Source organism: Phoxinus phoxinus, assembly GCF_949152265.1.
Source record: "Phoxinus phoxinus genome assembly, chromosome: 12".
Classification (NCBI taxonomy): domain Eukaryota; kingdom Metazoa; phylum Chordata; class Actinopteri; order Cypriniformes; family Leuciscidae; genus Phoxinus; species Phoxinus phoxinus.
The window spans coordinates 30,108,104-30,133,429 of NC_136887.1; the positions used below are offsets into that span (position 1 = coordinate 30,108,104).

At 37.1% G+C, this 25,326-nt stretch overlaps 1 protein-coding gene across 7 annotated transcripts; it reads right to left on the reverse strand.

Moving 5' to 3' along the window:
• Positions 1–255: 255 nt before the first annotated feature.
• Positions 256–24,767, reverse strand: slc44a1b (solute carrier family 44 member 1b). 7 transcript variants are annotated; one of them, XM_079630854.1, is made up of 16 exons: positions 24,599–24,766; positions 21,732–21,821; positions 19,074–19,216; positions 15,736–15,872; positions 14,456–14,549; positions 14,187–14,356; positions 13,762–13,851; positions 12,642–12,811; positions 12,369–12,555; positions 10,647–10,815; positions 9,646–9,802; positions 8,289–8,372; positions 7,599–7,736; positions 6,375–6,611; positions 4,992–5,069; positions 256–2,992 (listed from the first exon to the last, which is right to left on the reverse strand). In XM_079630854.1, exons 1-16 carry the CDS (start codon positions 24,749–24,751, stop codon positions 2,969–2,971), a joined length of 2,121 nt encoding a protein of 706 aa, XP_079486980.1. In that variant the 5' UTR covers positions 24,752–24,766; the 3' UTR covers positions 256–2,968. The 7 variants fall into 7 exon arrangements, 6 of the variants coding, with proteins under 6 accessions (XP_079486980.1, XP_079486979.1, XP_079486981.1 ...); XM_079630853.1 differs by having other exon boundaries at positions 2,375–2,992; positions 4,965–5,069; XM_079630855.1 differs by lacking the exon at positions 24,599–24,766 and adding an exon at positions 22,747–23,059 and having other exon boundaries at positions 2,375–2,992; positions 4,965–5,069.
• Positions 24,768–25,326: the final 559 nt, after the last annotated feature.

Below are 25,326 nucleotides of genomic sequence, written 5' to 3' on the forward strand. Positions count from 1 at the left end.
CATTACCATGTGCACATTTGGCAATATAAAGTGGAGAGCCAAAGACCATGTTTGAGGCCAAAAAGATCATGTTCCAGTGATTATGACACTGGTATCCATAAAAAAAAAACTTTCTCAGGCAGTAAATGCCCAGTGTAAGGTCAGTTTTCTGGCCTAAATCCCTAAGTTCAATAATTTTGAGTCAAATAATAATAAGATCTGATAATTAAAAGATGCATCTCACAAAACCTTCTCTTTTTTTCTTTTTTTTCTTTTGCATAAACAAAACATTTTTTGCATTGTGACATTATTGTATGACAATTAAGCACAATTGTCAAAATATTAATGAAAATAATAAAAAAATAAATAGTTCATAAAGGGATACACACACACACACACACACACACGTATTCTAAATTGCATGTATACCTCATATAAGGGCACATATGCCTGCCCTTGTGCTGATTTCAATCAAAGTTTATTGTAAAATAATATTTAAAAAAATGAAAACATCTAGATGCATTACAGAAATTAAAATTAAGCACATTGTCCCTCCGAATTCTCATGAAAATAGTGTCACAATTACAAATAACCTTAATGGTTCTAATGTTCTTCATGCAAAATCATTTCTTTTATTTGGGGTGATGTTTTTGTGAGATTCACCCTAAAAGGCAAGTTCCACCGGTCATCTTTAATCACAACCTTCTTGTTCAGTCATCAAGTTAATGTTACCTGATAAAACTGTGGGTTGGTTGCGTAACCAGAAACTGCAACGTCAAGCAAATTAAAAAGACAATTTTTGTTGACAGAGAAGATTTTCTTGAAACATTTATGAAACATCTCTATATTGAATGCGCTATTTGAACTCTAAATGTTTTACAGATATCTTTAATTCATCTCTGTGTTTAATGTATGCCATCTTAGTGCAATATTTAACATGCTTTCAGCATAAGTTTTGTGTGGCAAATGTTAAATCTCCTAGATTTTTTTTTCTTAATTCATGCTCTTAATATCTCATAAGTACATTTCTGAACCCTCCCAAAAAAACAACTCCTCATTTTAACACAATTCACAACATTTCCCTCCAATGCAAGACACGAAAACATGGAATAAAAATTATAAAGAAAAAAAAAACTATTCCTCAGTCAATATTTATCAATATGTAACATGACATGTTCAAAACATCCATACAAATACTGCACACATCACAGACATTTTTGCTAAATCTGACATTTGTTAGAAAAACAACAACGGACTGCAGATCCTCAGCCACATCTACCACGTTCTGGCATTCGATGGGTTAGTAGTTCAATTACTGTGAGTGTGAATGGTTAGATCTAGATCTTTTTAAGGCTTATGAACCGTTTCAATTCCGAGTCTATGTAATCCAGCAGGGGGCGACATTCACTCAGTTGGTTAAGGCAAAATACAAGTTTTGTGACTCTCCTCCTCTCCCACAGTCTAGCAGAAAATAAAATGACGTTTTGCTTTCAGGATACTTTTCCTCTCAAGATTCCTTTCCAGATACACGAGTAGGAAGACTTAAGTTTGATGCAGATATGAAAGTCGGTGCCCCTAGAACTCTCACTTAAAGCGACCAAACTCTCCGTGGGTTGCAAAGCAAAAGAGAACAACCGAAATGACTTGTTCTAAAGATAAATCTACAAAACGATGTAAAAGCTAAAGCCAAAGTAGAAAAGGCAACATTGTGCCATTTTACTCCTACAGGTTGGATAAGGAATTGCACCCAAGGAGAGATCAGTGCTTGTGGATCACCATCATAGATACTCATGCACTCAATGTCAGTCAAATGAGGCAAGGTCAAGTTACTTTAACAACCAAAGACAATGTCCAAGCCACATTACAGCACCAGAATTGCCCCACTGCTGATTTACGAACAGGAGTAGCCTTGCATTTCTTTGAATTGCTCTGAATTAGCGGTTAAGCTAACAAACCATTTCTACGTGCACTACCCGTCAAAAGTTTGGAATCGTTAAAAAAAATATGTTTTTGAAATTAGTCTCTTATGCATATTAAGAATGCATTCAATTGATTAAAAGTTACAGTGAAGACATTTAAGATGTTACAAAATGCTGTTCATTGAACTTAAAAAGTTATTTTTTTGTTCAAATAAATGTGCTATTGGTGAGCATAAGAGACTTTTCAAAAACATTTAAAATCTATATATTTTGACTGGTAGTGTAACTGGCCAGGTGAAGTCACCATATTGTGTAATATATTTGTTTTTTGTATGTGCTTTTTGTTGTAAATGTCACTCATACTCATAGTTACAGCAACTGTGGATTGTAGTTAGAAACCATTACCATCTTCCTCCCAGTTTAAGGTAACCCAACCCAGTTTCTTCCAGTACTAACAGACACAGCGGGACAAATTGACCTTTTGATCAGTTTTATCACAACTCAGAAACAAACTAAAAATCACCACCATTGGAGGGAAAGCAACCAACCAATCTTTTTACACAGAAGTGAAAGGCCCTCAGACTTCATTTTCAAGCATGGTAACGTTATTTTAGTAAAATAACACAACCACGCATTTTCTCTCTCTTTTTTTTTTTTAAATTAAGAAATAAAAAGAATAGATGCTTCAGTATTTGGATTAAAAGAAATAAAAAAAACAAGTGCTGCACTGCAGTATGTGGGTTTCTCATAAACGCAAAGAAACGTTTGTTATGAAAAAATTGACAATAAAAACAGTGATTCTAGACATTATTAATACTGTGTTTCACTAGATGGCAACTGTTTTTTTTTTTTAGTCTTATAAAAAGGACATCACTACGAAAAATGCATCAGGCTTTTTAAAATATGCAGCGCTCCAATATAAAGTGCTTCATTACATTGTTATTTCATTTTTTTACAGTTTCTTATTAAAATATTGTATTCCCTGGAGTGAAACCATAGTAAACATGTTACACATTGGTAAAAATAAACATTTTGGAATGTCTTTAAAAAGTCCCATGGGCTGATTTTGGTCAAGCAGAGCTTGTCCCGGGAGCCTACAGGAAAGAAAGACGTCATTAGTCCCAAACAAACCAACAAGCATTCATCTGATCTGGATCTGGAGGAGTTAGTCCACTTCATCAGTTTTCAAGGAGCAGAATGCCATTAAATAGCATTGCAAAATGCAAAAAGCAGGTGTGAGAAGCCATGCTTATTGAGAGGGCGTTATGATGGATGGTAAAAGCTGTCTTGAAACCAGATTCTCCCCTCTAAAACACAAACAATATTAATAACAACAGGTTTCAGGAACACAGAGAGTATATGGGTAGTTGACAAATAATGTGAACTTTTAAATTGGCCATGAACTTCTTCAACATCAAGAGTTTAGGGTTAAATAAGGACATTTATAAGGAAACATATTTTTCTTGCAGTTCATGTAAAAAGATGAATGTACTTTTTTGTTTCTTTTTTTTGCCCAGCCAAAGACTTCCATACTATGAACATGTTTGGAACAACATGAGACATTTTTCATTTTTGGGCCAACTATCCCTTTAAATAATCTTATGGAGTGACAAACTATATTTTAGTGTTTTTTTTTTTTTTTTTTAAGGCTGCTAATTTTGTTTTAGAGGTCTCCTACAATACAATTAATTAAAAGTAAAAAAAAAAAATTCTCATTATATACATTGCAGCATCACCTCCTTTCTCACAGTGAGATGGTTCGATAAATTATTCAGTTTCTCTAAACCGGCCTTACCGAGAGACTACTCTTCACTGATTGGTCAGATGAAAGTGAATGTGGATTTGCTGAAAACAGCTTCTTTTCGACCTGTTGACAACACGCACCAAACTCTTCCAGTCACCTACAACTACAATGTTTGAAGGTCAAAGTAGATGTGGTTTGCGGTGGGCAGCCAATGAAAACCATAGGCAAGAATTATACAAATTTGTTTCAAATCTACATAAATTCGAGAAGGAAATATGACTGGAATTACAGGCAGTTCAGAATCTGCTTTTCTTTCTTTTGGGAGACAATAACTTTGATCTTTAACACTTTGCAGAGCTTTTACATTCACAAACAGTTATATTACACACTACGCAAAAGGTAATATCCGAAAAAGCACTTTAAAATAAATATTCTGTACCATCTCTCAATTAGTGTCAGGAAAACTGCACATCAAATAATAATAGAAAAACATAAAGTCATCAACTAGTCATCCTACAACACATTGACTAGTCGATTTTGAGAATCTTTAATAGCATGTCACACAAAAGAACCTGGATTAACATTTCATGTCAACGACCCATATACATTCAGTCCCAATATTATCTTACTAAACAAACTAAACTGACCCAATAGTCATTTTGATAGTTGTGTTTAAACTCACGATTTGCAGTGGTCTATCCAGTAAGCCAAGAGTTAAGTGTCACCAGCTAAATTGCTAACTAAGAGTTGTGGAGAATCCTTTTCTATTATAGATCATACATAATATGACCATCAATGTGAGAGATAAAGTCTTTCCCTTCCTCTCCTCCTCTTGTTTTTCCAGCCTGGCAGTTTCAATGATCTTTCCTCCGAAGAGCAACATGGTGTTTTTAAGGCCACAGATATATATATAAGTACAGTTTATAGCTGCCATATGAGTTCAAGACAGTCAGTAAAAAAAGAAGAGGCAAAAATGGAATGAAAAAACAAATAAATAATAATCCACCGATAGAAAAATAGATGCTCATGCTCTGTTAGTGCGATGCATAGAAAGATGGATGAAATGATAGGAGGAGGTGAGGAAGCGTTAGTCAGCATGCAGCAACAGCCACGGGTGTGTTCTGGAGCAGTGTGACCAGGAAGAAGAGGGTGGAGGTGGGCAGGCAGACAGACAGGAAGATGATCATGTCTTGAGTGAGGCACAGCACCAGGTTGTGCTCGGTCAGGGCCCAGTCCATCAGCACACACAGCAGCAGATAGTACAGGTGGAACTCCTGGAGCTCCTGCCACTCCGCCCCTGCCTCCCCCTCGTCACCACTCACCATGGCCTTAACCTCCGTCAACTCTACCTCTTCCTTGGGACGGGCGCGCTTGCTGCGCCCCCGCTCCTCCATCGCCATTGACCTCCTGCTGTTCTCCACAAACTCCTGCAGGAGATGAAAGAAAGAAATCAAACTACAGTCCCGTACGCCTAAAGGCTTTTTCACTCTAGGTTCCATTTCTCAGTCTGAATTCATGTTTGATTTATGTAAGAAGCATTAAGACATTTTAATTCCCAAATTCTCATAACTGTCCTCTATCTTTTTATATATTTTAATAAAATAATATCTATCTATCCAGATAGACAGACAGGCCGACAGACAGATAGATAGACAGATAGATAGATAGATAGATAGATAGATAGATAGATAGATAGATAGATAGATAGATAGATAGATAGATAGATAGATAGATAGATAGATAGATAGATAGATAGATAGATAGATAATTAATAAATAAATGTATAATAAAATTACTTCATGACAGTAATGAGAATCGACACTGAGAATAATATGAATTATAATTTAATTATAAAACATATGGATGCATGATCAACTAAAAATTATTTGTAAAAAAGCTTTTTATTATGAAAATATTATCCAAATGCAAGTGGGAAAAATAAAGGCTTTATTTACAATACTTTTTTTTTAAAGCTTGGTTGAAAAGGTTGTTTTCCAGCTCAGCTTCTAAAAAAACATTTACATTCCAGTAAAACAAATCATAATTTCCACTTTACCATGTTGAATGATGATTTTGTGAAGTAAATTATTAAATTATGTTTAATAAACAGATAATTTAGTATTCCACATTTCTTACACCAGAAGACCATTTTCAAGCAGACAAGGGCACAGTTCCTTTATGTAAAGTTGGAAAACAGCTTTCCCGCCAAAAATGAAAACGTTCTGAAATGATGCCAGTAATTCAGAACGCATGTTTTTAACCGAAGCCGCTCTCAGAAGGAAAGGAGTTCCATAGTCAGTTGCTGGGCTACAAACTTTACGGTTAGTGACTTTGCATGTGTGATTCTGTGCAGCACCTCAAGGCTCAAGCCTTCTCTTTTGATTTCACAAAGCTGTTGGCTACACGATTTGGCTGACTATGTGAAAAGGTGAACGCTTTCATAAGAGTGCACAAGAAACCAGCCTTGTGTGAGTTTTTTTCCCCTTTCAAAATCAACCAGCTTTTTCAAAACAAAAGGTGAAAGTTGTCCAGAGAGAATATCTGGGACACCATCTGAATCTTAAAATATGAACGTATCCAGGCCAGCAGAGAGCCAGCATTCAAAAGAATGAACGAAGCTACAACACAAATCAGAAACGTGACTCAGATGGCAAGTGCGCTCTCAACACTGAGACTATTTATGGTGACAGAAGGAGAGATCTGCAACCTTTTCTTCAGCGCCGTCGACTCACCATCAGGGCCTTGTCCATGTAGAACTCCCTCCCAGGTGTGCCATTGTTGTATTTGGTGTCGATGGCAAAGCAGAGGAAGAGCACGTCCACTACGATCTCGAAGATGGACAGGAAGCAGTGCGCCACCAGGAACGCGAACAGACACACAATGATGAGCGGCAGGACCCACTCGGTGTAATCTCTCTGATAGTTCAGCGCTAACACCCCAGCGAACGCCGTGCACGACACGATCAGGATCTGCATGGTATCCAAACGCTCAATTAGCAGCTAGAACAACCAGGAAAGAAATCCTACTGGAAAGATTTCGGTTTACAGCATGGGTTGCTTAACCATCAAGCCGTTCTTGGTAAACCAGCTTGAACTACCAGAAGAATTCATGCAGATCTAAATTTTGTAAGCTTGTGACTTTTGGTTCATGTCAGTTTGAGGTCATAAAAGTTGACAAATAAACTTTTAGCAGCAATTTAATCATTCAAAATGCATTAGAAATATAACCTAAAACTAAATCTGGCCTCATTATTACAAATATTTTCATGAGTTATGCTGGATGTAGGACATACACTACAATTCAAAAGTTTGGGGTCAGTAAGATTTTTTTTAAAGAAATGAACACTTTAATTCTGCAAGGATACATTAAATTGATCAAAAGTGACAGTAAATACTTTTTTTTTAAAGGCATTCAAATAAATGCTGTTCTTTTGAGATTTCTATTCATTGAAGAATCATGAAAAAAATCATTGAAGTATCACGCTTTTCACAAAAAAGAATATTAAGCAGCACAACTGTTTTTAAAATTGACAATAAAAAGAACTGGGTTTTTTTAGCACCAAATCAGCATATCGGAAATTTGGAATGATTTCTGAAGGATCATGTGACACTGAAGACTAGAGAAATTATGCAGAAAATTGTATAATTTATCACAGGAATATATTGCCTTTTAAAATATATTAAAAACATTTTTTAAAAAGTTATTTTAAATTGTAATCCTATTTAACACATGTAAATGTTTTACTGTATTTTTGATCAAATACATGAGAATGAGATTTTTGTTTTCTCTCAAAATGTTTTTTTCAAAAATCTTGCAGACCCCAAACTTGAATGTTAGTGTACAGTATGTCAACATACAAAAGAAAATGGCACTCCTCAAACCACTGAATGAAACAGTTTATCTTGCATCATTTATAGTTATTCAACTACTACGATCAAAACTCATCTGTCTTTCACCTTGCCCAGGAAGAGAACGAAATCTCCAACGGTGTTGATGGTCGCCACCCTAAGAGCGTTTTCCACCAGGATCATGAAGGCATCACGGGCCGAGGTGCAGAAACTGGTGCTGTTTATGGCCGTCGCCGCATAAGCATTCTAGAGACAGATGACAAGAATTAATAGATTAGTATACGTGGAACCATGAATATGCAAATGAGTCCCTGCCTCCACTCACTCACACCAGCTCAGATATCCACTCGGTCAACTTTACTGTAGTAAACGCTGCACAATGGCAAGTGGAAATACTGGCCTAACAATCAGCATCCTTAGAAACACTTTGAACAAGGCATATAGTTCATCATAACACCGTAATATACATCATATATATAATTCACCCGATTTTCATATCAACAGAAAAAAATACTGGGATAACCTGGCTTCTCTTGAGACTCCCCTGCTTTGCATCATAGTTAATGATATGCTAAAGCCCGCCAGCACGTTGACGTGATTGGTTACAACATGTTTGTGACGTAGAGAACAGGGGCGATTTCAAACCGCGCTTTTGAGACCGTCTTTGGTTAACTGCAGTTTTAAGGAGAAAATACTCAGAAATGGTAATGACTTTGCACATGGTTTGTCTTAAAGCATATTAAAAACACCACATAGACAATTTCTACCTCAATGTGCGGTATCCATTAGCTGACCTACCTGATTCAGATAGTTGAGGCACTTCTCCAGACACCACAGACAGCAGATACAGGCCTTCAGCATGCAGCGTGCACACGCGTTTTCCTGTGGGCCGCAGAACATGGGACAGAATCAGAGCAAGCGCAGACGTTACCCACAGTGCATGTCTGTTGCACATTTGTCAGCCACTACCTTAATGCTCCAAATCTGCCTCTATATAAAGCTGGTGCCGATATCTATTAGAGTTCATTATATTCCCAAGATCACTAGCCATAAATCAAGTAAATGACAGTTCACCAAAGTGGAACCCGAGAGGACAGTAATAAATAGCTTGCAGCATTAACTTCAAAAGATACCCGCCCAAAACACTAAAGTAAGTATTTAGAAAAACATTTTCAGACAAGAAAAGTAATCTGACTCATGATTCAAAAAGCCAAAGCAAAAGAAAATGTTCAGTTTAAGCCATTCTACAATATATATACAGTATATAACTAGTATTCTTCAAGACTGCATTTGAAAATTGATCATATTTACTGAAGGTGGTTTTATTGTGCACGATTTATCAGTAAATTAACACTCGGACACCCCACAACACTTGGAACATACAGCACGTGTCACATTTTGTGATACTTTTGTGTCTTTTTGATGCTGGTCGCTAGTCAGTGGCATTATATGGACGAGTGCAAGCAGGACATTTAAAAAAATTATAATAAATCCAGTGATCCTATGCTAAAATCTGAAGTCTTTGAACGTTAGTTTGACATGTTCACCGACAGCCGATTAATGACGGTTACGATAAAATTTGATCTTCAACAGAATTCTGGCAGTATCAAAGACGATTTGACTCAGTCCTGCAGTGTGGCTTCTCCCAAGACGGCCGTCAAATTGTCTTTATTTTTCAAGATAAGCCGTGACCAAAATTAACATTTGAGATTTCTTTGTAGCAACCATTTCAATCCCGCGTGTAATGCAGCTCACATCACCGAACGCGTCATTGATTGTTGATGTAAAACTCCAGACGAGATTTCTCGCGTGCGTCTGTTTTTAACGGTACTATTAACTAATAGTAAAGCCAGTTGCACTGTGCGGTTTATTATCGTCCTTTACGATTGTTGCTTGTCAGACTGGACGAACATGATCCTCGCTGTAAGCCATGTCACACTGTAAGATCTCAGCTGTCATTAATGTCAGACTGTACGACCGTCAAGACGTCAAGAGGAGCTTGACCCAAGCACAACATAAGCACTTTCTTGTGCTAATGAAAACTCCCTGCTAGAAGCATAAACATGCATGACGTCAGTTAAGATTCTTGCAACAAGAGAGATTTGCAATTTAGATCCAACAACCCAAGGACATGTCAAGTGAGCTGCGACCTTACCTTGCCTTTGAGTTGGTTGTGTATGTACATGAGAATGAGGCGTGGGATCTTGACGAGGGTGATGATGAAGGAGCCCTTGGCCACAGTGCCCAGGTGATACCGCACCAGACGCAGCACTGATGACAGGATGGGTGTCACCGGGAGTTTGGTTTTGTCCCTGAATGGATATGAAATAAATGACTCATCTTTCACGGTTATAGTTGTGAGCTATTTTAAGAACAACACCATGAATGCAGGATTAGTCGAAGACAAATGCAATTATAGACTTAAGACTTATCCCAGATTATTCATGTAAACCAATATAGTATTACAAAATAATAGTTGCTGTTTTAATGGCTAAATTGCAAACTTGGCGTCCGTTTTCAGGCCTTCCCGCTGGGGTCTCTCCAGCGCTGGAAAGCTTTTCTAATAACGCGGGTGTGGCGAGCAGGACAGCGCGAGGCCGGTGACGTGATTGGTAATGAGCGACACCTGCGCAACGCACCGGTCTCGTATCTCTCACGGAGGAGCGGAAGCATAAAAGGAGGAGCGACGACAGTAGAGATCGAGATAGGAACAGGCCTGAGTTTATGTTGTGTTTTGTTTTATTATGTGTGGCTTAAAGTGTGTCTTTACTTTTGTTTTTGTATTTGTTCATTTATTATTTAAGTCTGTTAAATATTCGCTGGTTCCCGCCTCCTTCTTCCCGCCACATCTGAACTGCGTTACAGCGGTTCTAAAGCTCTTCTTCTAAAGAAGCTTAATTTTTCAGTGATATTCCTCTCTTTTGTAATGTCTCTCAGTCATCTCTCTTTCTAGTCTTCCTTCAAATCTCCCTCTTGCTCACTCTCTCTCCTCCCCCAACATGATTGGACACGCCCCCTACTGCTGATTGGCTACAAGTGTGTCGCGCTGCTCGGTCCGATCCACTTTCAACAACGTTTTTCAGACATCGCTTGCTGCACCTTTAACAGCAAAATGACCAGTGGCATTTGAGAATATTTTCCACTGAAAATACAGACCTTGTGAAATAGTAGGTTACCACAGCCCCGGCTACGGTCATCTGCTGACAGGCCAGGATGAACTCACTAATCCAGATCAGTCCCACTGCGTGGTACCAGGTCATGTACTGCAGGCCTCCTGTGAGCCTGAACTCAACCAGCCCAGTATCCTCATTCTTCTCCGGGTTCCCTGTGGACAGGACAGAGATTTTTGCTTTTAAAGAACTTTCTGCAATAATAATACACCTTCAAAATGAAAACAGGGTGCCCAAGCAAAGTCGGCTAATTTGTGCAGTAGTACGTAAATGTCCCACATTATCTGTACAAAATGACTTGAACAGAAGACTATTTTAAGCCTTTTACACAATACATTATGTCCTGACAAAAAAAAAGCAAAGCAAAGCAAATCCTAAAACTAAATGAGCATGCCATTTTCCATATCTGCAGTTCAAAGTACACATTAAAGGGGAGGTATGCCCTTTTCACAAGATGTAAAGTAAGTATTTTATGTCCCCAGAGTGTGTATTTGAAGTTTTAGTTCAAAATACCCCACAGATCTTTTTATATAGCATGTTAAAATTGTAACTTTTTGAGGGTGAGCAAAAACGCAGTTTTTGTGTCTGTTCCTTTAAATGCAAATGAGCTGCTGCTCCCGGCACGGAGGGCGGAGCTTCAACAGCTTGTGTCCTTTTACCTCACACTGTGTGAGTCACACAGACATGCACTGAAAATTTCAAAAACTTTTAGCCTTTTATGTTCAAACCGAATTCAGACAATGATGGAGAGACTCAAGAAGAAGTGACAACATGTAGAATGCAACAGGACATTTCTGAATGGTGTTGTTATGTGTGGTTATCTTCTAGTCATTAATTAGCATATTCGGTCATGATAATCTATAAACCACGTTCCCGGGGGCGGGGTTTATGTAAATTTTAGGGTTGGTGATGTCACTAACCCGGGAGGAATGTCGTGTAGTCCCTACCAGCCGTTTGTTGTAGTCCTTAAAAAAAGATTTCTTTAAAAGCAAATATCTCCCTTTGCTTTGAACTTTGAGCGTTGTAACTTTGCAGATGTTGTTTATGCTCAAACAGCAACATTACACACTAACTAAAGTTAGAAAAGTTAAATCATAAATAATCAACCACCCCTTTAATAAGTTTTTAAAGGGATAACCTGTATAATAATATGATGAGTGATAGTATAAATCTATACTGTTTAATCTGTTTTTAAGCTTAAATATAATTGAAACTAAATGGAATCTGTTTAAGTGCAATCAGATTTAGTTTTTGAAACCTTTTGAATATATTGTTTGAGAATAAAAAAGTTAAATAACAATTAAACAACAAAATATAACAAAATAAAATACAACAAAAGAAAATATAACAAAATATAATAATAAAATAATAATAATAAAAACAAAACAAATAAACAGAGCAGAGCAAAATAAAAAATGCAATAATAAATGGTTAGTATATTGCAAGTTAGCTTTTAAACCAAAACCGAGAAGTCTGACAACATTTGCCCACCCTCAAATCGTTCCATTTCCAATTTTACTTTCTTTCTTCCTTGGAAAACAAAATGAAAAAGTTAAAACAATATTAATGACGCTTTTTCCCTAAACACTGAAAGCTCTCTGTGATAAAATTGATGGAAGAAAGAAGCATGTAAAATAAATTTAGGAGCAAAATAAGGGTAGTTAAAAGACTTTTTCAGTGAAATATCCCTTTAAAATCTTCATCTCACCAGTGGTGCCGAGAAAGAGGAGGACCATGATCCAGTAAACCCAAAAAAGCGAAAGAGCGAGGAAGGTGCAGAAGGGCTGCAGTGCCAACAGTGGCAGGTGGATAAACACTTTTCCTGCCACGTGGAACAGGGCGATGGTCAGGGCAACCCTCTTCCTCATAAACAACATCAGAAGCAACAATATTCCCTGCAGGAGCAGAAACAGGGAAATGTTACATGACACAGACAAAAACACCAGCCATATTTCATATCCTCATTTCTTGGAGAGCTTACAGTGAACACAGTTGCTGAAACTGCGTAGATGAGCAGTCCTTGAGCGTGGTCTTTGGTGGGTTTCATGCCACCGTTGGGTTCTTCAATTTCCCTCAGATCCGGCTTAGACATGGTCTCGTTCATCGTCATTCTGTAGTCTATATATAACCACCACAGAACGCTGGTGCCTCCTGAGAAAGAACGCATGCCAAATTCACATTCAACACTGCAAAAACAGGTCGAAGCCTAGAATAAAACACACCGTGATAATGGCGATACACCTTTGTTTGGGAGTTGGGACTAGATAACTGTGCATCCTTTTGGAACAGATACATAATAATAATTTTGGCTGACAGTCAATATGATCATATGGAGAGTGATATTATAAATCTATACCGTTTAGTCTGTACCTCAAGCAAAAATACAACTCGCACTAAATTTTGGAGATAGAAGTAAAATCAGACATCACAAACTATAAGAATTATAAGTAAATTACAGTATTAAGATGGATAACTGTACTTATAATAGATTTAGATAATAGTACTTTTGAAACCGGCAAAGAATATATTGTTTGAGAAAAATAACTAAAAACAAAACCAAAAAAATAATAATAATATATATATATATATATATATATATATATATATATATATTTATTTATTATAATAAAAAAGACAATAACAAAATAAAATAAAACAAATTAAAATGTAACAAAAGTAAAATTATATAATAAAACAATACAATAAAAATCTAAACAAAATACAATAGATAAGAACAATGTAAAATATCAATATTAAATGTAAAAATATAACAAAATTATAAAAGAAAAAAAACTATATATAACAAAATAAAATAGAACAAATTTAAATATAACCAAGTAATAGTCAAATGAAATGAAATAAAATAAAATATTTGACCGACGTGATTATTAAAAAGAAAAACTGCTAACTTTGGGTGATGCTCATATGGTCCCAAATGTATTGTGCATCCCTAGTATCCTTGACGACTGGCTAAACTGTTTAATTAATCAGATTGCGCTTTTGTGGCATTTTGCACTCAGGAATAGTACGTGCAAATGAAGAAAGAAAGAACGTTATTTTCAGCTCAGGAGGTGAGAAAAGATCAGAGAAAGCAGACTTGCCCAAAGAACCCAGAACCACCATTGCAGTGAGGATCCAAACCAGGACAGCAGAGATGTAACGAATGATCACCATGAGGATCATAGACAAAACTGCAGCATGCACAAAACAGGATCAGCCGTTAGAGGAACACAATCAGATTAAGATATTCTTCATCTAAAAACATTGCATTATGGAATTTAAAAGTGTTGCAAATGTTGTTTCGTGTTATCTTAAAGGGTGACAGAATACTTCATCTGATAGTGGCTCAGAACACTGCAATAATTACAATAGTGACCCTTATTGTTTGTTAATGCATAATAGTATAGTATCCTTGATTTTATTTAGATGTCAGGGACCGTAATTATCCATTTCAACTCATTTTACAGATAAAAACATTAAGAAAATGTAATCTCAGCAGCAACAGCCAGAAAGAGAAGACGTTTACCTAACGCCAGCAGACACAGCCCAACAATGATCTCTTTGCTGGCCGCCACCCCGGCAATCAGCCTGTTTAACATGCTGTTATCACTGACAAACGTGACCACCGCTTCAGCAAACTTAGCATAGCAGGAGATATCCACAGGCGTGCAGCGGTTAAACACTGGAAGAGCTTTGCTGCAGAGATAGAAAAGGCCAGAGGATAGAGGACAGATCAAGGGGGAAAAGAGCTGCGCTTTATAGGGAGAGTTCGTTTGTCAAGAGTTTGTTTCATACCTCTCTGGTACTGGAAGTTTGGGACACTTTTCAAAGCGCTCGGGAAGTTGTGGGTACTTGTGACCGGGTAACTCATACGAACAAAGCTCAGATCCTAAAAGAGAACAAAAAGATGCATTATACACACAACCTCACCCGTATAATGCTAGCTCATGCTAACTTATAGGGATGGTTCACCCAAGAATAAAAATGGTAATTTACTCACCCACAAGTTGTTCTAAACCTATATGAATTTCTTAGTTCTGTTGAGCACAAGAGAAGATATTTTGAAGAATGTTGGTAGCCAAACAGTTCCTGGCCCCCAATGACTTCCGTTCATTTTTTAGAACAACTTGAGGGTGAGTAAATAATGACAGAATCTTTATTTTGGGGTGGACGATACCTTTAAGGTGGACAATAAGTTGAGATTACTCTCAATAAGAGGAAGCAAGCTTCACTAGGTGACCCAACTAGCTCAAATCAAAATAGTCAACTAGCTTTAATCAGGTTGACCAACATGGTCAGGCAAAAAAAAAAAAAAATTACATATTTTTTTAAATAAAATATCATAAATGTAACACATACTATTCAAAAGTTTGGGGTCAATAAGATTTTCTTTTTCTTTTTTGAAAGAAATTAATACTTTTATTCAGCAAGGAAATATTACAAAAAAGTGAAAAGTATATAAATAAAATACAATTAAAAAAATTATATGTGCTATAACAGTATATAAAAAGTACTAAAATAACACTGATATCAGCATCATCAGAAACTGGTTTAGCTGGTTTTCAGCAGGAATGCGAGAGGAGATATTAAGGTCACTAATTAAGTCAGTTAACTCACTACGCATTTAATATGAACGTGAACTCCAAATACATAATGAACTGTCCCACAGAAAACACAGAGAGTCCATGTCTCTGTGTGGGAAACAATGATGTCATTCATATTCCCGCTTGGTGTCAGATGGAACGTGTCAAACCCTACAGACAGCAAGACTGGGCTGGTAACAACAGAGACCCTACAGCAAGATGGGTCAGTGGAATCTTTGTCAACCGGGTCTTACTGGCTATGCCTGACAGGAACATATGTCTATATCTATGTGTGTGTGGTGTGTGTGTGTGTGTGTTGCTCTTGTTGGAGCCCCTGAGAAAAGAAGAATGTGAAAAGACACACACTGGGGGTCATGACCATACAGTTTATATAAGGATCGCCTTTGTCTTTCCCATGGGTAGATGTCCTGGCATTATATCTGTGACGATGACGTTACGTGCCCACAATAGCTAACTGGCTGATCAACTCACCATTCATCATGGCAAACCTCTTGAGGTCGTAGTAAGTCGCCAGTTCCTCGGTAGGACACTGTGACACGCACAGCGCCATGGACTTAATCTTCCTCTGAATGATGTCTATGTTGCATGGATCCAGGAAAAAGACGAATCTGTGAATAAAACAACAACAAAGTCTCATTTTTCAAGACAGGAAAAGTACTTAACCTCAAATCTGAGGACAAATGAAATACCAAAACAAGATGTTTATTTCATGGAGTCTGATACCGCAGTGGGACTTAAAACAGAGCATTGTGCGATAAAGATCAACTCTGAACAGCAGATATGTTTCGTCACAGGACCGTTCAGCTCAGTTTTTTGGCAGAGGGGAACTGAGAGCTTGTTTATGAGCCAAGCCTCCTCTGTGGCTGTGGCTTTACTTCATCTTTTTCCTGTGGTGTGAAGCGGGCACGGTGCCCACGCGGGGACGAGGGACCCATTGTCTTGTGTGCTCAGCACAAAAACAGACTGTCAGTAGCAGGGGATGCACGCGCTTGAGGAAAGAGCACTTCAGCATTAGCACAGATCCTGTCGAAACGGCCTGGCCACAGGAGAGGTTTACTGTACGGAGACCTGTCCTCGGGGAAGTCAATGTGAAAAGATTTGACAGGAATAGCATTCAGATATGCAAACTACAACTTCAGCCATCTAGAACAGGTTAATATTTTACAATATAGGATTATAGATGGAGACCGAATTAATGTTATAGGTTTTTTTCTGGAAAGTTACAGGGACACATCATGAAAAACTGGAATTTCTTGTTTTATAATAAAGGCTTAATTTACTACATAGACATACACTACCCCAAAAGTTTGAAGTAGGTAAGATTTTTTAAATGTTTTTCAAAGAAGTCTTTTATGCTTACCAAAGTTGCATTGATTTGATCAAAAATACAGCAGAAAACAGATGAAATATTATTACAACTTGAAATAACTGTTTTCTATTTGAAAATATTTTTAATTGATCAAAAGTGACAGTAAAGACATTTCTATTTAAAATAAATGCTGTTATTTTAAACGTTCTATTCAGCAAAGAAAAATGTATCATGGTTTCCACAAAAATCGTAACTATTTTCAACAGTGATGATGATAATAATAAGAAATGTTTCTTGAGCAGCAAATCAGCATATTAAAATTATTTCTGAAGGATCATGTGACACTGAAGACCAGAGTTATGATGCTGAAAAATTAATTATATTTTAAAATACATTAAAATACAAAAAGGTTATTTTAAATTGTAATATTTTACCATATTACTGTTTTTATTGCAGCCTTGGTGAACATGAGACATGATATGTAATTTATCTCTGGCTCAAAATACAGAACTAGACCCCTGAGCAGCACTACATACCCTCCATATCATTCTCTCTTTATACAGACAGACACACATCGCCAACCTGGGCTCATTGGAAATACGTGCCTCTACCTAACACAGCTAAACATACAATTCACTGCAGTTTCCAGATGAATTATGAACACCTTAGGCCAATGGTTCTCAAAAAACGTTTTTTTTTTTTTAAATACCCATCAAACACCCCTACTACTAGAAAGACCATTGCTGTACTGGATAAAGCACATGCTTGGGATGTAACTATGTGTGTGTCAGGAGGCAGACTGAGTTAGCAAGCTAATGTTGTTAGCTGAGCAAAGTTCATCTGGTTAATGCACTTAGCTTAGTTTTACTTTCTCAGCTTCTAATACCATGATCCAGCAGGCCGCTCCCACTACCCACGATCCCTCACTTTATCCATCTCTGTTTAATGGGGTTATTGTCCATCTTTTCCTCTCATGTATTTCATTGTGTGTATTGCATGCTGTAAAGGTTATCAGCAGTTTTTGTGCAGCAAGCTTTGGGTTAGATTAGGTTCAGTGGTTATTTTCGTTTCCCCTGTTGTTTACATGAAAATTATATATTTTACAGGCCTAATACGTTGTTCTTATCTCAGAAGTCGGCTTATTGTGCTGTCCCAACTGTCTAGCACTCAAGTATAGTGTGTGGAAACACAGTGGCTCTTTCCCGCCATTTACGGAATCTTCCATTATTTATGACGCATTGTTTCCCCGCCATTGACGGAAATTTCCGGCGATCTGTGTTTTTACTGTTACACGGTAGGGGGCGCTATTACGCATCTTCTGAAAGAGTAAAGCATCTCCGGATCAAAACACAGGTGAAAAAGAAGCAGAAACTCGCTTGTCCAAAATAAAACAGACGTTCCGACACGGAACGCACATTTCAAAGTAGAATAACTGGCTGTAGCATTGTTTTTCGGAGAAACAAGTATGTGAACTCAGCATGTTTCCTAAATCTCATACATATCATGGTAAATTTGTGCTTCAGTACAGTAGTAAAAGACTGTACATAAGACTTATATATATGTAAATGACCTCCAGTGTAGCACAGTCCACACTGTTGTTCATCATGTCGGGTCAAGTGTCTGAATATGTAAACATGGCAAGACATATGTTAATGGGTATAGTTATGATAAAACAAGCACTTTTTGCAACTTGGTTTTCCTAAAGTTTGGGGTTAGTGAGATTGGACCCCATTGACTTTCATTGGATTGAACGCCATTCCAGACCGGAAGTAACTTTTCAGATTTTGATTAAAGATTACCACGTTGGCAAACCATTTTTTTTCTGTGTATTAACTTGCACGGATTAATTGTTCACCACAAGACTAGTAATATGCGCTAACAAAGTAAATAGGGTCAATTTTGATTTCATGTTGACTTTAATACAAAGGTAAACCGCATGCCCTCCGCCAGCACAGCCTCTCTGACAGCTCTGACAGCTCCAGCAAGACATTTTCAAGCCATTATTAACTTCACGTCTTCTCTGACAAGCCAGTGAATAGTCCACCAAATGAATCACTCTGCCTTGTGATGAGTCAGATCTCAGACCCTTCTCTAAAAGGCTACATACAATTCAGTTCAACCACACAGGAGAGCCAAAAAAAAACGTAATTTGACACCTCTACAAATGAAATAGCCTGCAATACCTGTCTTTCCTGCAGGCTAGCACCCATTAAGGGCTGCACACAGTGACAGTGCCCGTCCTCAGGGCCAGTGCTGAATTATTCAAGGCACTGTGTGTGTAGCTCAGATAGTCCTCAGCCATCTCGAGGTGAAACGCCAGCCGTTTGACATTTGCATTGATGTTATAATCAAAGGGCAAGGAGCTGGAGCGCTCTGATTTCACTGCTGACCACTTTACGACAGTGAAAAACGGTTGTGCGATGAGAATGGGGAGGGGATGGTGCGTGCGGGATAAGTGTACAAAACAGGTGAGAGAGGGATGAAAGGCGAGTCGGCTCACTTTCTGTCAATATGGTCGAGACCGCTCAGCCGGACCCCTTCGATGGGCTCGTTGCGTTGACCGCACGTGTTCCCGTAGCTGTCATATCCGAAGACGAGCCGCGCCGCCCCTCCAGTTGCGATGGTAAACCCACAGATGCCACACTGGAATGAGAGTGAATTAGCAGGAATCATGGAACGTGTAAACTACAGGCAAAGATGTGGGAAGAGCTCCTTTGCAGCAAAGGCTAAACATTTACATTTTGCCAAAACCTACAAAAGTTTCACCACTAAATGAAGAGATTCCTGTGAGTTTCTTCATTTTGGTCAAAACAAGTCAGCATCCTTGCAATCACAACCAATCAGAAAATATGTGATGTACTATACAGTAATGTGGAACAGGATTTATGAAGCAGTGAGATTTCACACTGGGTGGAGGTACCCTGCAAAACACCACAGAAATAGAAACCGAGTGAGACTAATCGAGGCTGGTTTGGATGAAAACTCATTGGAAGAGATGTTGCGTTAATAGCTTTATTGCATTGCACTGGTTAGGACATCTAGTTCAGTGCCAATGTGGGACGTGTAGAGCTAAACTAAATGTTCCCATACTATAAACCCAATGAATTTCCCATAATGTTACAAATTGTTTGTGAAGACCAGATGAATTAAAAAAGAAAAATCACAAGGTGACAAAACCCTACATATCAAAAAGCTAATTTAAAGCAAAAAAGCTGGGCCACAAAATATTTATGCAGCGCCATCCTGAAAAAAAATCTTGAATTAATAAGTATGGTAGAATGTTGTATTATGGCTATTTACCAAATTAATTAATTGCCATTAATTATTGCTTTTAGTTATTTATTCTATTTTTAAGTTATTTTATTGTTTTATCATAAGAGAAGAAAAAGACTGTCGAGTCGGTGTCCAGGAACATTGAACTCCACTTCTGCTTCACATCATAGTCCTGATTGATCTTTCTGATTGTTACAATGACCATCTGCTTGTACACTGTCCTGCTTATATCATAATAAATGCATGAAATACAGTAGAGCTGCATGTTATTCGTTTAAAGCTTGCAATCTCGATTAAACACCCACACGATCTTATTCCTAATAGACAACAATTTGCCTGTGTCTATTAAACCTTTGACAAGCACGATCACAGCAAACATTCAAATCTGCGTTTGCTGCTGCTGACCCAGAGAGAGTTGTGTCGATTACATTGTTACACCAGTAGGTGGCGACATGTTACTGTTAAAATTTGTATTTGTCATTGAATTATTAATTCAAGAGATTCATAAAAAAAACACTGATTCATCTAGCAATGAACCAAGTGAAGTCTTTATGAGTGAGTCATTGAATCATTCATTCAACCTGATTCTTTTTTTTAAATAATCAATTTAAAATTAATTTAACATTTATTAAATAGACTGCAGCTATTAACATTGTCAGAACCTTTAGTAAACTACGTGATTTTTAGTTGTCTATTCAGATATTGTGGGAGAATCATGATCTCTATTTTAACCAAAAACAAGTTGTGATTCTCAATTTATCCAGAATCAGCTCTAAAACATTACACATTATACAGTGTTGCTCTGGACACCTGTCATTAACATCGGACTGTTGAATGCCATGACTAACCGATCAGGGGTACCTGTACGTAACTCGCTGCTTAACTACCATAGTATGATGCATCGCTGAAGAAATCAACTAGTCGCAAATTTTTTGGTTAACTTTTTTAATTGATTTGTTTGAGAATTAATTCATGTACGATTTTTTGCTATAAATTACGGACATGGCATCTGAGGACTAATTCTCTTTTTTCAATCATAGACTCCTTCTTGCGTACCAGAGCACGTACGCACATGCGCACCATTCAAAAACGGCTCTTTAAATCTCTTGACAAACTAAAAGACGGAATTTAAATTTGTGTATATTCCAAATGAAAGACAGATTGTACTTGAATGTCAGCTTGCTTATTTTGCTTCAGATAAGGATTTATTAAGTTTACATGTCATAAAACAAGTAACTATGCTTCTAACCACACCAATGCTGTTTGAGAATGTTAGCTGGAAATGTGGCTTGAGAAAACACGGTCTCGTTGAACTATTCTATTAAACCATTCAACGTTTTTTTGGTTTAAAATAGAGATCACGACTCTCCCAAAACAAAATGACGTAGGTTGAGGTTCTGACAAAATGTTAATTGCTGAAGTCTATTCAAAACATATTTAATCTGTTTGAATGCATGACTCAATGAGTCACTCATCAAGACTTGATTCATTACTGGATGAATCAGCATTTTGTAATGAATGATTCAATGACAAATGCATTTTTAACAGCCACTTGTTGCTGGTGTAAAAATGTAATTGATGCAATCTGTATTTGAAACGTCAAGTTACTTTCAAAACGTGATTTACTCCATTTCGTTCGCTACCATAGACATCAGTGTTTATATCCGAACTATAAAGTTGTATATGTCAAAGGTTTAGGAATTAGATTGGGTGTTTAAATTGAGATCACAATCTTTTAATTATGAATTGTGCAGCACTAGTACCCATATATGTAAATACATGAAGTCTAACATGAACATGTGACCAGAAGCACCTTCATAACATGCATATAATGATGAACATAATATTGTATATAAATTATGAATAAAGTGAATTGTTGATTTACCATTCCCACAAGGAACAATGTAAATAACAGGAACCACGGCAGATCCGTGCAGCTTCGGTCCTCTAAAGGTTTCCATTCTCTTTTTGTCCTCTGCAATACAGAAACACAGTGCTTCATGTTCAGTCATGCTTAAACTGATTATCATATGATTCAAACGAAATGCCTTCACATTAAAGATAAACATAAGGAGATTAAGAATGTCTACTACTGTTTTTATTTTTCTTAGGTTCTTAGAAATTGTGTTTACTAATAAATCATGCCTTTTGGTAAGTCTTTAAAAAAAAACACTACCAAACTGGGAAGACCATTTTTATTTTATTATTAATAATAATTGTATTATTTGATTATGATTATCTTATTATTGTCTATACTTCAGAGATTAGTAATGAATAATACATATATATAAAATAATAGAACAATAAATAAAATCTGTATTAGGCTACTTATCGGCTACTTATCGGTTATAAAATATTTAAACATAAAATTAACATAAAATTAATTATAAAAAATGGCATCAGTCAATCTCTTCTTTACATAACTATTAAACACGCTGCAAATGTTAATTAGTAATTTCATATGAATGTTACAAATCTAACCTGTCAAAACGTATATATTCAAAAATCAATTTCTCAAAACGAGCATCGGTCATATATCCAATTATAACTACCTTTGTGTAACCAGTGTTGTTGTAAAGGACAGCAGTCCCTATAAACATGTTTACTAACACACTACACAGTGTTATGAAGATCATCAGTGTGCTGCTGACAAAGGTCTAACGGTTAGTCTTTTCATGCACAGGCGAAATCAACATATAACTGTCATGGTCAAATGTATTCATCGCTATGTGCGGCCGCATAGGACATAATAATAGGATTACATGCAGCGCAAGAGACAGTCCAGCACTTCACTGGCCCGTCAAATGCGATCAGCCGTGAAACAATGGAACAATGTATCAACACACCCGCTCGAGATTCGACACACCGTATCGCGTATTGTCGCGGCCAGCATCGCTTACCTCTGCGCTTTCACAGCATCCCATTGCCGGACGGAGGTTAGGACCGCAAAAAAACTAAACGCTACACCGCAGGAAAACAATAACCCCAACTTGCAGGGAGTTGACGGTGTGTTTTACCCTGCATTAATCGCGCGCGTCGATCACATGAATCTAATCGGAGGGCTTTCCCCGGATACACTGCATAATAATGTTTGTTCGCTCCTCTCGCTCCAGGTAAAAGGGATTATTACTTTAGGATTTATCGCCCAGCACTTCCTGGTGGGTTGAGCAGGTGTAGCCGGAAAAGAACGGCAGCCGTCCATTCACAGCACGAGCTGGATGAGGCGGAGCGCGCGCTGAATGAAGGGATGCTGGAGGAACCCGGGAAGTTTAAACCGCTCTGCTTTCATTCGGGAATAGCTCGGCTTTTAAATTTATGTATTTGTATTTTACTAATATATATATATATATATATTAATATTGTGTTATTCACATAATAGCTTAATCATATTTTAAAACCGTTCACTGCTTATTTTTAAGAAATAATGATAAAACATTATACAAAACTGTATGCCAATTGCCAACATTTCTGACATTAAGCACAACTAAAATATCAGAATGAATTCGGAAGTATTGTTCAACCTTTTTAATGGTGTTTCCAATATAGTTAAGTTACTAGGTTCTCACATGGAAAACCTGGACAAAATTTTTGAAATTATCCCATAAAAGTAATTGAAATTTCAGTAGCATTTTATTTTACAGTCCTGTTCCGCATGTATATACAATGTACTTATTAAAGTAATTACAATAACTGAGTAATAACTAGGTACTAACCCTGAACCTAACCTTAACCCATGTTATATTACTTCTTTACACAAACTGTAAAATAAAGTGCAACCAAAAGTTCTATCAGATCTTTGAGTGCAATCTCTGATAAATCATTTTGAAAAACACTTTCATTTATACAGCTGTACATACATTGCTTTTGCAAGAGATGTGTGATGTGTTGCATGTGTATGTTTTGTGGTAGAGTTTAGAGAAACTGAGAAACTGTAGGCAATTAAAAAACTGTAATCATAAGCATTCATATCTTCTGGTGATATACACATTTATCTTTGGTTGAGAGTAAAAAAAAAAGAAAAAAAAAGTGGGCTGTGGCCCCAACCTGACCTCAATGCATTTTCCTACAGATTGCTCTAAAATCAGGAGCAAAAGCTCATTGCTGCTTGACCACTATGAGCAGCACAAAAGCACAAACGTCAGTCCATATGGTCATCATCACCACCCAGTTGGGAATCTGCGTCACTGCTGCCTCTCAGTGTGCTTGTCACTGTAAAAACTACCCTAAACACACACATTTATACCAACACCCAAACTCTTCATACACTTTAACTGGAGATTATCACAATTTTGGCTTTGAACTTTTTAACTAGGATAATAATAAATTACAATTAGCCTACTGCAAAAATGTATAGTATTTTTAAGAATAGTTTGAGAATTCCTGAAAACACAACTTTAAATGTTGTAAAAATGTCAACCCAATAAAGTTGTATATAAACTTCCCAACACTTAAAGTTAAATTGCTGCCTTAATTTCTACTAAATCTTAGTGGTGCAAGTCACAACATGCTTTGAACGTCCATTACACTTTATGACCACTTTGAATTGATTCCGTAATCGAGTAGAACTGACATAAAGTATTGTGACAGGATTGACAGATAGATAAACAAATAAATATTCATTTGTATCGCTGTCTGACAGACCTTCCCAATAGAAGAAACAAGCGCAAAACAGAGAGAAACTATTTTTTTTTTCCGAAGCTCTATATAATCTTAGAAGTTCTAAACTCGTCTATCATAACAAGTTTGTCCCACCTTTATCCTCCAGCTGGAGCTCGGGCGATAGGAGCTGGATGTTGACCGTCTCACCTCGCTCATCACAGCGCTCTGTCTGAGGGGTAAAGCCTCGGCCACAGAACAGCTGCATTGTTCCATTGTTCTCTGTAGTACCAGGGAGAGAGTGAACATAGTGACTTATTGTGTGTGTGTGCGTGTGTCACAGAGAGAGATAGGGAGAAAAGACAAAGAAAGAGGAGGGGGAAACTACTGTAAACAACATAAGTGATTTGGTTGTCGAAACTGACTGTACTGTAATGTGTCTGTCCACTAGAGGGAGCTCAGACACAACACATACAGTGTGGATAAAAACGGACCAATTCTACTGGATTGCTTTCGAGGTATCATTTTATCATGTGTCATTATATTTCAGATTTATACAAAAGTTCAAAAAATAACTTTTATTCAACAAGCATTAAATTGATCAAAAGAGACATAAATATGTATGTTACAAACTATTTATATTTCAGATTATGCTGTACTTTGTTACATTTTTATTAATCTAAAGATCCTGTATGTATCACGGTTTTCACAACAAAAAAGTTTTGATAAAAAGTCTGATAATAAGCAGAAGCAATTGAGCATATTAGAATGATTTCTGAAGGATCATGTGACACTGAAGACTGGAGTAATGATGCTGAAAATTCAGCTTTGCATCACATGAATAAATTACATTTATAAATATAATAAAATGGAAAACAGTTATT